Genomic DNA, 14,694 nt, shown 5'->3' on the forward strand with positions numbered 1-14,694 from the left:
AGTTTCATATTTTTAGCAACTAATGTAATCACAAGTTATAGTAACAGACGTATATGTGACTGCTAATATTAGCACCCCCCAAAAATACGTGCCTCATATTTAGCCCTAAAATATTTCTTAATTTACTTCTAAAAATTTAGAAAAAGATTAGAACATGAATACTTTTTTTCCTGGAGACCATGTTTGCTCTGCCGGCAATGCTATCGCCCAAGATGTTTAACGAAGTAGTAATAATGTCAGTGGACCTTTAGAGGTGAACGCATTTTATAAATGGATTGCACTGAAAATAGGTATTTTTGTCTGCTACATAAATTATTACAAAATTCTATTTTTTTTATTAAATATTCCTCCATTGAATCCATTTGCCTATAGAAATAGAAACCATTTACTTGCAGAAAATTACTTTAGTGCCTAAGGTGTGATTGGATACGAATTGGAAAATTAGGAAACTTAAGAATAAACTAAGAATCATCGAGATAATTTGTAAGTTTCAAATAGTTAAAATCTACTGGGGCGCCATGACATTAACACATAGGTTAGGTAACATCGCGCTGTTGCCGCGGATCTGGCAGTGATATGAGTGGAAAAGTATTCCCAGTAAGATTCAAATTTAGTAAAAAAAAAAATAAAAACCGTGCTCCTTCTTGGAAGTTAGAAACAATATAGGCTAGATGGCAAAACTTTGCTGCCAATGGCCAAAATCGTAGAGGTTCGTATTACTATAATTATCGGCTAGCTAATATATTTTCATTGTTTCACTGTATGTGAGGCGTAAAAGTTGAAAGAGCAAAGGGAGAACATTTACATGGTCTTAGATTATTAGCTTTTTAAAAATGTATGTTTACGGTATCCAACTCATTAAACGGGGGGTACTTACGCAATCCATCGAAATGATGTTACCTGCACCGTTTAAAGATTCAAACGGCAACTGCTCTTAGTTTCGTACGAGCTAAGCGATTTCGTATCTTATTTTTATTCATGTATGGTTCAGGTTATTTCAACTTAAAGAAATAACACAAGGTTTTGGGATATGGAATCAAGCCGACTTCGGTCTATCGAATTGACTGTATAAATGTTCGATTGCTACTCGTTGACTGGCACACTACAATTGTTGTTTTATCTTTGTGTTAATTTTTATCTGCAGTTACCTAATGCTTTGCCTTGAAATTAAAAATGGTTTTAAAGACGGAATTGTTCCTTGGGCGTTAGGGACGTAAACAAGTAGTTGCATTAAACAGGCAGACGTCTACCTGAAATTTACCATTGCTCTGCTAGTAAATACTCTAAATTGGACGTTTTCTGGGATTAAACACCATCGTATTGTTTTGTTGTCGTATTTTTATGTGATTTTAGCGTTAATCACTGCTGTGAATTGTTGTCTTTGTGCCACACGTCAGGTTCTTTCGTAGTGAAGCGTTGACAAATTATTTTTAAGCATAGTACAAATTGATGTTGTACGCTAGTATCGAATCGAATTACACCGCTGCGCCGTAAAGCTTAAACAAGGGTACAAATTATTCTTACTAAGATATTACATTTTGTGACACCTAGCCGATCTATTCACTGATACAGTATTATTAGTACACAAAATGCTATCAGTTCATCTTCTAATCAAATTCAACTTATGCGAAATAAACTTCCGCAAGCCTTCAGTTTTATGTAAAAAAAATTACATAAAAACAACGCGGTACCTTATATTTGTTGGGATGTTGCACAACATCCCCACCTCGCCTTCGAAAGGTTGATTTAGTCAAGACGGATTTAAGTTAAAACTGATGGCCTACAATTGGCATTACATTAACCACAAATACTTTTCGATTTAGTTTTGTTATACGTTCGAAAAATAATTTCAAGTACAATTTTTGCATTCTAATCCTGTTGTATAGGTCAGGACAAGGGCGATCATGCTTTGTCACAACGATTAAATTGAAATTCCGCTTGATTAGGCCTAAATTTTTCCTATAATTGCCTTTCAAACGACAAAGAAACAAGCTAATTTTGGCTATATTTTATTAACCATAACGTTCCCCTATTAAAAAAGATTGTTCACCACCTGTCTTAAGAAAATGAAGACGCAACCTTTGTTTTGTTCAACGATTTATTGCAACGCTTTATACTAAACAAGCTCGCAGTCCGTCAGTATGATTACTACGATTATTAATATGTACGATAGAAAAATAACTGTGTCAGATATTTGTCCTGCAATGTTTTCATTAAACCTCATATCACTACTTTTAGATGAAGTGTTCATTGAGCAATTGCAGATGGCAGCAACACCCTGTTATCACAGTATTGTGAAATCACTGGCAAGATCCTTGCTTGGCTGTATCTGCAGAGTCGTCTGGTCAGACTTTACAGGCGACCTTAGCTAGCCATACCGCAAAGAGTGGAACCTGCACAGATATCATAGCGCTTCCTCGATGGCAGTTGGTTTCAACAACTCCTAGCAGCTTAACTGTATAGTAAGACAAGCATACACCACTATGCCTTGGCATGTATAACTCCACAACTGTGAAGATTCGGCTGCTTTCTTCTCAGTTCATTAGAAGTTAGCTTGGGAATTTGCCGCCGAACGCTACGTTCAAAGTTACAAGTTAAATAGCTTTCTCTACGAGTAGATAGATACGTAAGAATTATCACACCGTAAGAGTCCTGTATAATGCCAAAATGTTTTTATCACTTTATCACGTTCTCTCTCATGGACAACAACAACATTGTAAATGTATCCATGCTCATTTGCTTGATTCGCGCTCGTTGATGATTGAACATAAAGGACAGTGTTAACAGATGAATAATTATAGTGAATGTGATAATACAATTCGTTTATTACAACTGAGATAACGGGTACTTGATTGCACTTGCTTTATTTTCCCAGAGAATAAATTAACGGTACCTTTATCTTCAGGTGCCGAGACGTGGTACCAATCATAACATCGAAAATTTCTAGTGTGAATTTGGGGAGAACTTTCGTAAAGAAGATGTAAGAACAACACTCTGCAAGGTCGAACAAATCCAAGACTGGAATAAATTACCACTGCGGCTGCGCGTGTAGCAAGACAGAACACTGTCACCATCCAACCAAACGCTCAAGTATGGTACTCAATCACACAAACACTTACCTTGGGTCGTATGGCGGTCAAAGCGTCCCAAAGCTCAGCTTCTACGAGACCAAGCCTAGGGTCGCTTTTGCCGGCGCACACGAAATGCCGAAACCAAATGTCCAGCATTTCTGCCCAGAGGAAACCTGCAAGGAAATATCCGTTACTAGGCCCTTCTCGCACTTTTCCGACTTTACATGACGCGCGCACACTGCATCCATAGTAGACTCAGCCAGATTCATGATCACCACATGGTTTACCATCAGCTGTGGAAAACCTTTGTTATTCTCTTTTTCACTCCCAAAAGCCAGGAATCAGGCCACTAACCTCTTCTTCCTCGGTCGGATGTGGGCCGCATCCATCCCTAGAATACCTCCCCTTCCTCGACGTCACTGATGTCCTCGACATCGCTAATGATTTCAGCTCCATTGATGTGAACTGCAGCACCCTGTTTCAATCTGGACCGTCCTTCGTTCACTGCTTCATCTTCACTGGCATTCGCCAAGCCCTCTTCATCCGATGAGATCTCCTCCGCCCCTATTGGCGAACCCCTCAGTAAACCCTGTGTACTAGCACCCTCTTCGACGTCACTGGCCAACTCCATATCGACCACATCGAGATCCACTCCCTCAACTTCATCTTCGGATAAAATTTCGCCTTCTTCCTGAGTCCACAATGGAATATAATCCTCGGCAATCAACTCACGTTTCTTCGCAATTGCGCTAGCAGAAACCCCTCGTTTTCGTTCTTCCCTTCTTATATGCCGTCTCTTGCGCCGCCTATATCGATAAATAGCCTTTCTAATCTTATCACCAATTTGGAACTCCCAGTGCTCGTATATCGGCCCATAATTGTCCAGCCGTTCGGGCTCCGGCGAGGGCGACGGAGACTTCTCCAAACTATATAGATACTCCAAGAGCCAATCCTTTTCTTCATACTGCTTATTAGCTCCATTATCAGCATCAGCCGAACTTTCATCGTTCGAAGAATAATCGGACTCCGGTGACGTGTATGATGACACGGAAAGTTCGCTAGCAATGCTGTTCTCCCTTTTTCTCGCGAGGTTTATTGCATCGCCATAAGTGAGTTCCAACAACATATCGTCTTCCGTTACGCTTACCTCAACATCCGAAACTTCTGACCAGTGGTCTCGGCTCAGGGGCTTCTCCTCGGAGCGGAGCGAAGTGCTCATGTCTGTTTTAAGACAGACACCATCCTCATTATTACACGCCCGATCGTCGCTGACTATCAGCGGGATAAATTCTCCGGGAATGCGTATCGGTCGTGGGACTCGCCTCATCCAGCGGGCTTTCTTCGTTAGCTGACGCAATCTATGACCAGGCATTCGAGTCAACTGACGTGAATCCAGACGCACAGCGCTAAGTTGCACACTGTAGTCTGGCCATATTGGCCGAGCCCGACGTTCTAAGAAGCGTTTTAGACGACGACTCCGAGCTCGCGACGGCATCTCCACTTGAACCTCCTCGTCCGCCTCATCGACTAGATCACCACCAACGCTACTTGCGTCTTGGTCGTCTGTTAGTGTCACGAACTCCGGCCACGCCTCTTTCGACACGTCTTTTGCTACTAGCACAACCTTTTTGCGCTTTTTGCGACTGCGTTGAGTTGTTTTGCCACTGAAACAGTCTTTACTCCTCGATTTTTTGTGCCTTAATGGACATTTTTTCGGGTCGCGACTGCATTCGGGATCCATACAAACGAGTACGTGCTGTTTCGTACACTGAAACCAAATTAGTTGGAAAGTGAAGAAACCGAATTGCATGCGCAATAGGTCAGGTGGTGATAAAAAAATGTAGTAAAAAAGATTAAGACCAGCCTAGATTAGAACTTATCCAGGCGTGTTTTCAAAACAGGATATAATGGATTCAGCAGTTCATTTCATCTACTGGGTAACTTACCTTTTCCCCCTTCATACAAAATGACTGAAGAAAGTCGAGGCAATATGGCACATCTTTGCGGAAATAAGTGTGCCGGTATGGGCACGCTTGAGCCGTGCATTGTCCCCGCTGAAAATAGGAACACAACGGCATGCGGTCCGCACTAACTTCATGGCTAAACGGGCACGTCGTGGATTTGCATGTGCCCTTGAGAAAACGGGTACATATAGACACCTGTAAAGAAACAGAGGTACCAGAACGAAAAATGCAACAACACGGTGCCAATCAAGGCAGCCCGAGTCAGTGGGGGATGTGCCCCTTAGCGAAGAAGCAGCTGCCGGAAGAAGCTGTTGTGTGTACCGCAAGACCAGCTCTGAAGCTCCGATATGGTAGGTTTCAAACACTTCGTTTGATCGAAAAACAAGAGATATGTGCTGTTGCTTTACGAATTTTGACAGAAAAGAGCAAAAACTGGTACTCCAGTGATTTTACAAATGAGAGACGTCGAAGAATATTGAGATCGAGTAACTCAAGAAGTCTATCCTTGATTTTCTTTGTATCACGGGGAGCAGTATGCTAATGCAGATTATTTTACAGCGAATAATTGAGCGACAGCAAACGCGAGGACTAACTTTAGAAGGATCGTGGGTAAACTTGCAAGCATCTCCTTTGTGGCATTTCCCGAAACGGATGTAGAACAGGCAATCCTTGGCTTCTTTGCCTTTTCCTTGGCTAGATAGACTGGGTGTAGCTTGAAGACGCCTCTTATTGTTTAATTCGAAGATACTTCGGCTCACCAGGTGACTGACAATCATATCAATATCAACATAATAAAGAACAAATTCAAGAAAACACCAAAACATCAGGTTGAAGAGTGAGCTTTAGAAACTCTAAAAATGTTAGAAACACTTGTCCAATAGTCCAATTCGGTACAACACTAAACCTATAAAAAAATTGTGTTACCACAGGCTCGTCGCACGTTAATTGTTGCATATTGTGTACATTTAATGTCATATAGAATTACCTCAATGGCTCACCAATGACCACAAAATGTAACGCATAAACAAGCAAACACAATAACGCCGGTGTAGGATAAAATTGAACAACAAGGTCAATAAAATCGATTCATATGCTCGTTTGATTTCAAAAACGCTAAGAAAATATATGCACCAACCTGGCTACCGCACGGCCAACGATGCTTTCCGTCGTTGTGGCTTTTCCCATAACCTGTCGCACAGTTCCTGACGCCATTCGTGATGTCTTGAAACGCCTAAAACTTTGTTGCAGGCCTACGCTTGAAGCACTTACTGCTTGACCCCTTCGATGCAAACTAGTGTTTATCCGTTTCAGAACTTTGCCACCCTTTGAAGTCTGGAACGGGACACCGCGTAGCATTAAAAGATTTTGTAGTCGCAAAGAACTTTTCTTAACTATACGTCCACTAAGAATAGACACGCCACTAGCCTGGACCCCGGAACGGGTCGCACCCAAAGTTGAATTAGCAGAATTGATCTCCCGCGTGAGTTTAAAGCGCGTTGGGTGAACTGGTAGTTTCTTCAAACTCGGAGAACTTGCCGCCTTGATAAGAAGTCGATGAGCCGACGGCAAGCCGAATGCCGAAGTAACGTGCGCTGCTGAGTGTCGCTTGAGGCCTGATTGTTTACTGTTACTGCTGCTAATACTACCACCGGGAATAAGTTCGGATGATCGACTATTTGAAATCGTAGTCAGCTTAAACTTAGACACCTGACGGAGCCCTTTGCCTGGTGAGCCGCTTGCGGTGGCAAAATATGGGGGCAATGCAGCAGTGGACGAGGCAGAAGGCGACGCTAACGACAACAATTTGGGTTGCAGACTACTCCGAGCAACGATAGTCGGGTGCTTCTTACTATTGCTGCTGCTCATAAAATTAGGAGTACAGTTGGTAATGCTTTTATTATTACTATGACTAATGTTATGATGATGGTTCGACTTCTTGGATTTCTGAATATTACTGCTATTGGTTAGAATGTATTTCATATCTAAGCTGCCAATTTTACTGTGGCGAGATGCGACGACGGCAGCTTTTAGGGCGGCGACAGCAGTTGCCGACGGTCTGTGCAATGCGCCATGCTTGACAAGCTTAGTTGCTGTCCGGAATACGATAGACTGAGATCCTTGTGCCAGGGGCTGTTTCACCTCCTTAACAGGATGCAGGATGCGGTGGAGGGCTTCTCTGTGGGCTTGGACAGCCATGTCCTCCCCGTCTGAATCATCTGAAGAGTTATCTCCAAGCGGAATCACTAGTCTGGTGTCAACCCGGGCCCAGTTCGGCGCCTCATCCGGCGGCGTAGGTGTTTGTATCGGAGATATCTGCGCGACAACGGAATCCATTATGGAATAGGAGGATGAGGAAGATGCTGGCAAGCTTTGCGGTGAGGGAATCGATGACGTACTCGTTGACGAGGGCGGCTCATCATGAGCCTCCTTCACTGAGCTCACACTACTCGAGACACTCGCAAGTGAGCCTGCTGGCGAAAGTCGACCTTGAGCAATCTGTGTGATACTCGGGATGTCGACTGTAGTTGCTTCTATAGTGGGTAGTTCCTTTTTCCGGACAAAGACACGATTATGCGAGTGGTGTGCGTTTGGCACAGGCTGTCTGATGATTGCATTGCTCAGCTTTGAACGTTGCGGGGCACCAGTGCGGACTGGAAACGTGCTGCGGTAAACGCCATATGACTGTCCCCTATGATTATATCGAAGAGCAGCAGCAGATGGCGCCAAAGGCGCAGATGGCCGAACTCGCTGTTGAGCGAGTTGACCTGTAAACGGTAAGCGTAGCTAGACATGAATCATCTACGACGAGGTTAATAATATTGGATAATAGAACAGGAATAACATACTAATAAAACTGAGGACATTGAAGTAACATAATGAAGTTTACCACAGGGGTATTGTTTAAAACCGAAAACGGCTAAGGCTTAGTCGTAAACTGATTCGAACTATCTCCGCAAACGCATACTAATTAAGGTATTGATGTAACGCATAATTGGAAGTTGGGAATTATTTCTTTTCTTTCGGTACACTGGGTTTACGAATATTCGCTACATACATTGTTTGTGGGCGGGCAATCTGACCTACTTGCTAAAAGAAAAACATCGACTATTCACAGCCAAAATGCAGTACGAAGATAGATTTTATCACATAAGATAACGTCGTAACGAGATACGTTTAGAGAACCGTGTGCAGCACAATCAAAGACAACTGTGTTTGCATGTTACATGTATACGCCTAGTCAAAAATAGACAGGGATATTTAGCTCGACTCACGCTTCCGTTAGACATGCTAAAATGTAAACGAAAATATTCAGCGGTTGAATGCCAATCTCGTATTAGTAGCAAAAAGCATATTTCAACCGAATTCAATAAAACATTAATCGAACTAAACTGCGTGCATAAAAAACAAAACAAAAATATTACATAATTCAACAGATGTATAAAATAAAACTGCTAATCGCGCACATAACGAAGATAAGAAAATCGCATGCACCTCCCAAACAGGCTTCTGCAGAATTTTCAAACACAAGCTAATAAAAAACACCAATAACGTTTAGTCGAAAATGTTACGTCTACATTAGTAGAAATGTTAGAAATTTCTGTATCACAGGCTGGCTCGTCATGTCCAAGCCAACTCCTGGAAGCTATCTTAACTATACACCCCGAGAACAGTTGACGCTAACACGAAGTGAACAATGCCGTAAGCGAAATAACAATTGTATCTATGCTTGTTTATCTCTGCGGGTGTGCGTGTGTAAGTAGCTTATACAGAAGCCCTTATTCTGTTACGCACTTTGCAGCTGTTTTTCACGCTGGAGAAGCTGCTCACGACTCAGATGCGCCACTTCAGTCAGCGACATGGCTAGATTTGTGCTGAGCCGAGTAGGTGACGGACTCACCACTGTCCGTCGTACTCAACTTGTCGCACCTCGATCAGATACTAAATTCACAGCCAGTAACTGTGGCTCGCTCATTCGTCGCGGCCAGAATGAGTCGAAATTAAGATGGCGGCTGCGAGTTGCCGAGTTGACTATAGTCAACGATGGTAGCAAGGACTTAAGTCAGCAAGATCAACATTAGAACCCAGAACTGCTCGTTTGAACTAAACCAGTGGCGCCAAAATGCTCGTACTATTCCAAACTTAGAAAATATGTATGGCTGTCAAAGATTTCGTAGTAGCTTCCGAAGAACGAGTTTAAGTGAGCAGACGTAAATAAACCAATAGCAAATGAGGCAGAATCCGTATTATTTTGAACGCTACAGTGTTTTATAACTAAATTCGCATAGACTCCCCCACTAAAACTCGCTAACCTGTCGAAACTGGATAAAAAATTAATATTTAGACGAATTTGCTAGTTGATTTGATTGGTTAATATGGAAATTACCGTCTATGGTCGTATTGGCCAAAAATGAAAACTATTAGTTTGATATGATATGATGAATGAAGATTATCTCATGCGGAATCAGCATCTCTTTAAAATATCGTAGGTAGTTTCAAAGCAGTGATCTGATATGGGACAAACAATAGACGTACTTAATGCAGCGATATGATTATAATAGAGAGTGGTTTTTTGATGAAGTGTAACTAGTCTGAAATAGTGATGTGATTAGTTTGGCCCATATGAGAAAAGTCTTTAAGAAATGTGCAATAAATGACACGGAAAATCGCAAAAGCAAATATGTAGCCGCTAGTAATATTTGATAATAATAACAAGAAGCAACGAAATGCAAATGGAATAAAGGTTTGCTTATACAACTCCGTTACTGTGCAGAAATATTCGAGACCGTGGCCGCCAAGAACGCGGTAGAGCGAGATATATCAAGAGCCACTGGTATAATCAGTTCATTCAGAAAACGTCTGATAGCCCGAATAGGGTATATAGACGTGTCGTTTCATGACACGATTAACCCGCTTTGTTGATTTGCATGACCTTTTGCGTCCTGTTATACTCGTACCTTTTTTTCTATTATTTTATTATTTTTATTTGATTGTCAGAGTTTTGGACCATTGTTGGCGATTCAATAGTTCTATCTTAATCGATTTTCAGTGATTACAATGACAAAAACAGAATACTCGATTTACTTTTGTTCGCAGTAAACTTGTTAACTTTCTAACCATCTGCCTGAGACAGTTCTATTTGTTGCTGTAGGTGCAAACTTCGCGTTAAAGTATTAGAGCTATAACACACAACGGTCCGTTATACCAGCATTGTACGTTAGTTTACATTTCTAACAAAAACAACCAAATAATCAGGAAACAAATTCTGGAAGAAAATACATCCTTTTGCACACAGATCGAGTTTTGCCACTTCATCGATTTCAATGTGGGCTAATCAACTAAGTGGAAGCGACGCTTTCCTTTGTAGATAACATTTACGAATCGACATTAATAAACTACTAATCAATGATTCAATAATGGCAAATATTTGTAAACATTATGCGGACAAGACTTCACTAGCGCCGTATTCGTCTGATACTGTGCAACTCGCGCTCACTAACTTAATGTTGTACAAACTAATTACAGTTATATGAGCTGTTTTATTCGTTTTAATCATTTAACACTGAAGAATAAATAGGCGGATTTGACTGGATCCTCAGGAAATATTACGAGTATTTCAGCTTAGGTTACACTGAAACATATAAAAAAAAGAATGTGGTAGTTCAATATTTTTTTTTTTCGGTTTCGACGAAATTATATTTGAACGGAAATACAAACATATTGGAGATATAAAATTTCAACTTTATTTTTGGTTTCAAAGCGTGTGTACCTCTTCTTATCCATAAAACACAAAATTCGATTCAGGACTGAGAACTTGATTTAATTTAAAGAGAAGTTTCAGTTTTGTTCTTGAATCTTCATCTTACGCGTCTTTATTCTGGAGTCTCATTTGGACGGTAGCATCGATACGTCTTAATTTCGATATATTTATATTGTAGTCAAACGTTAAGTTCCATCAGTTTGAAAAATGACAATTTATTAATTTATCAAACAATACTTGCGCAGAGTTCTGGCCGAACTCCTAGTGATTCGAATAGATGCCAGAAATAGCTAGAAATTACTTGCGAATAAACAATGTAATAATATATCATAGATTTCGTATTATGAAACTTGTTATGTCCTTAACTTTACGTTTAGCTAAAACAGTATCAGTCGACATTTGTTGCTCGTTTCACATTTGCTCTGTGGTACGGGTATCATCGAGCATACAGCCATCTCGTCCAATATCGGAAAGGCGAAAAGACCCTTCGCTAATGACTGGCTTTATCTGAAGGGTACTCGTAACTCAATAAGAGGATTAGCCGAATGGTTCTTTGTGTTTTACAAAATAAACAGCCCATTTAGCTGTACTAAGAAATCCTGATCCGTAGACTAATACCACTGAAACTATCACTACGTTTAGCTAGGTTTATTGTAACAGTCTAACAACTAAGCATTTTCTAACCAAAAATTTACTTCGAAGAAACGGAATAAAAAAATTATTTTCATTTTGGTTATGTCGACAAGCTTAGAATTTTCTCAGAAGCATCCTTTTAAGTACAAATTGCTTACGGAGCAAGGCTATAATAACAAACCCTATTTTTTAGCGTCACCGTTACAACAGAGTACTTATTTTCATTCGCGCGTAGTCGGAACTATCTAACAGGTCGAAAAATTTGAGCAACTTCAGAATCAACGCGAATCATATTTGATAAATAGTAATGGTGGGTCTTTGGCTATATAAGTGGTAAGTTAGTAACATCCAATAACAATGCGCTTAGATGCAGACATACCCTTTAGTGCTAAAAATCTAAACCCAGTGCCTTTTATTTTCTTTCTCAAGCATAGAAATGCTGGCAGATATATCTGTAATGAATAAAACCACTGAGCAAAGAAGCTTTAATCAAAACAACGACTAGGTGGTGGCGATATTATTTCAAGAATAAAAGTAGACATAGCGCAAAGAGCGATACCTCGGTGCCTCGAAAAGGAAAGGGTTGCTGTGATCACGAAAGTTTTCGGTACAAAACAATCACGAGCGTGGATAATAAGGTAATCAATATATGGTTACTTAAAGCACGTATCATGAAATTGCAGCGAAAGCACTGAAGATGAAAAATCTGAGTTTTTGACAAAGCGAGTCAAGAGTAATTAACTTTATGCCACACCCCTTGAACTACCTCCTACCTGCGCGGCTTAACAGAGTGCTTGTTCATTATTCATGTTGTTCACAACTTTAGAGAAAGATAAACGCTTTAAAAGTGTCCTCTTTTGTAACCAGATACGTCTTATAGAGCATCGAATGCAACATTATTAATCGTACCATTGTGAATGGGGAAGAGTCGGTTACATGCTATTCTAATGGTAACCGATCGGATTTTGGTTTCTATATAGGCTATACTCATTCGGTTATTTCATTACTCATTTTTCGTTTCAAAAGAACGCTATCTAATTCGGATGAAACTTCTTTCTCGTAACCTGGTTTACTCCGCTGGAGTAAGTGAAACTGCCGGCGCTCGGCTATTTGCGAGGAAAATTGTTTGTACACAAAAAAGCGATTATCTATCAGTAAAGAATATCGCCATCTGACACTGAAACATAAGCAATTTCGACAGTTCACTGAAATCATTATGAAGAACATTTGAAGTAGCCTGTGTGTTGCGCGAAATGTTGATGATACCCTACATGTAATTGTAAATATTATATATATTATTTCCACCGAAAATTACGTGGAGATTACCATACTTTTATTTGAGAGTACGTTACTTGGTAAGCATAACGTGTATTTTGTTGTTCTTAATCTAATCATAGTTGTCGTGTATACGTGTCGCGACTGAACCGAAAACACGTGGCTCTTGTCAGCCAGAGAAAGGTGTGTATTTCGACCATATGATAATAAGATTGTTCCTATGTGACAACCGCTTGCTGTGAAGGAACCCTTCCTACAGTATGGGGTCCATAAAACTGTAGTCTGCAACGTCAGCATTTTTCATTTTTTCGATGTTTTCTGGATGCTGGACTAATTCGACGCGCAAGCACTAACGCTGCCATTGGCGTCGAGTTTTACGGCTCGATTAGGTAGTTCATACCATTGCTATGACGGAAACAATTGGCCGTCTATGTATAAGCGAAATAACCTTTTGTGTACGCGACAGGCACCACCCGGTATCAACCGGCATTTTAGATCTGTGCTTGTCGGTAAAATTTCAGTAAAATCAGCGCACCTATGGCATATGATAAAAGCTGCATTGGTATCGAAAGTCAATTGCGAAACATCTGCTCTGTTCATGACTGCCCTGCAAGTGGCGCTCGAAACCAGTTTATTTTTCATGCATTTCGTGCGTTAACTTTTCTTCTAAAAAAAACTTTTTCGAAAATTCTAAGAAATGAAGGTTCACACGTTCCGAATTTGCGTATATATCTTTCCATAATACATATACGCTTCCATGATAGAAATTCGGATTTTTCTTGTTTACCTTTCTAAGTAGCATGTAACCTTTTGTTTTTAACCAAATAACATCAATGAGGTAATTCCAATTAAAATGCAAATACCAAAAAGAGTGTTTTTTTTTATAAGTTTATCGTATTTTCCTATTTCGATTTTTATTTTTGGCTGTCGACACTTTCTTTGACGACTATTTTTGGCTGTTATATGAACGTGTTCAAAAACGAATAAATACAAAAGAAATTAATAATTAATAACAAAAAATAATAAAAATAAAAACAAAATAACTCTAGAAAGAAATCAAACTGTGAAATATAGTTTGATTTCTTTCTAGAGTTCTGTCCCAATTTGAACCCTCGAGAGAGCTACTTTCTAATATTTACAACTAAGCGATAGCATTAAAAGCATTAAGATTTCAGATTTGCTTATGTCACATGCCAGATAGAAATTAGCACCTTCAAGGTCGCAGCCTGTTCTTTCAGCAGAGTGATTCTGCAGATTTTAGATACTCAACATAATATATATACTCAAAATAAAAAAAAACTTTTATCATTATTATTACTGCTAGTCAATACGACGGTGACAACACGGTAAGACGGAGAAAGACGGTAAGACCTAGTCGCTAATGCAAAGAAATTAAATACATCACCTGGTATTTGCCTTCACTATCATAGAAAAATAAATGCTATGCAGATTATACACTTCTTTATGTAGATGTAAAATATACGGCAAGTTATATGTAAAACATGGAAAGAGCTGTAGGGTGTACCAGTTATGTAAAAAGGCTCATGCTTCTCATTATACAAAACTAACTCTAGAGCTAGTGTTGTATAATAGCTTACTACGCCGTTCTGAGAAGCATGAGTCTTTGTACATAAACAGGTGCATCTCATCAGCTCTTATATCTTAAGATATGTAATAACCATCGTGCGAGAACGATGACTCTATCTCCTTCGACTCTAAGCAGTTTAGTGCCTTGGAGAGCATACAGCACGAAATTAAAATACTTAGCCGTACTGCCCAGTATTTCGAGGTTCGAAATAGTTGAAAAAAAACAAACAGATTCGTTTACTTTAATATGTGCGGATCGTTATTTACGTAAAAAACAAATGCTTTCTGGTACGCCTGTTTGAAGCACCGGTACAAAAATGATACGTAGAAGTAACCACAGCGAACTCTGGATATATATATATATGTATGTATCTATATATATATATATATATATGTGTGTATGTAT

General features: G+C 39.9%; 1 protein-coding gene across 1 annotated transcript; it reads right to left on the reverse strand.

The window, feature by feature from the left end:
• Positions 1-2,080: 2,080 nt before the first annotated feature.
• Positions 2,081-9,305, reverse strand: LOC111265025 (uncharacterized). The gene is made up of 6 exons (XM_022841357.2): positions 8,828-9,305; positions 6,171-7,800; positions 5,629-5,800; positions 5,018-5,230; positions 3,426-4,839; positions 2,081-3,244 (listed from the first exon to the last, which is right to left on the reverse strand). Exons 1-5 carry the CDS (start codon positions 8,892-8,894, stop codon positions 3,463-3,465), a joined length of 3,459 nt encoding a protein of 1,152 aa, XP_022697092.1. The 5' UTR covers positions 8,895-9,305; the 3' UTR covers positions 2,081-3,244; positions 3,426-3,462.
• Positions 9,306-14,694: the final 5,389 nt, after the last annotated feature.

Source organism: Varroa jacobsoni, unplaced genomic scaffold, assembly GCF_002532875.2.
Source record: "Varroa jacobsoni isolate VJ856 unplaced genomic scaffold, vjacob_1.0 scaffold_924, whole genome shotgun sequence".
Lineage (NCBI taxonomy): Eukaryota > Metazoa > Arthropoda > Arachnida > Mesostigmata > Varroidae > Varroa > Varroa jacobsoni.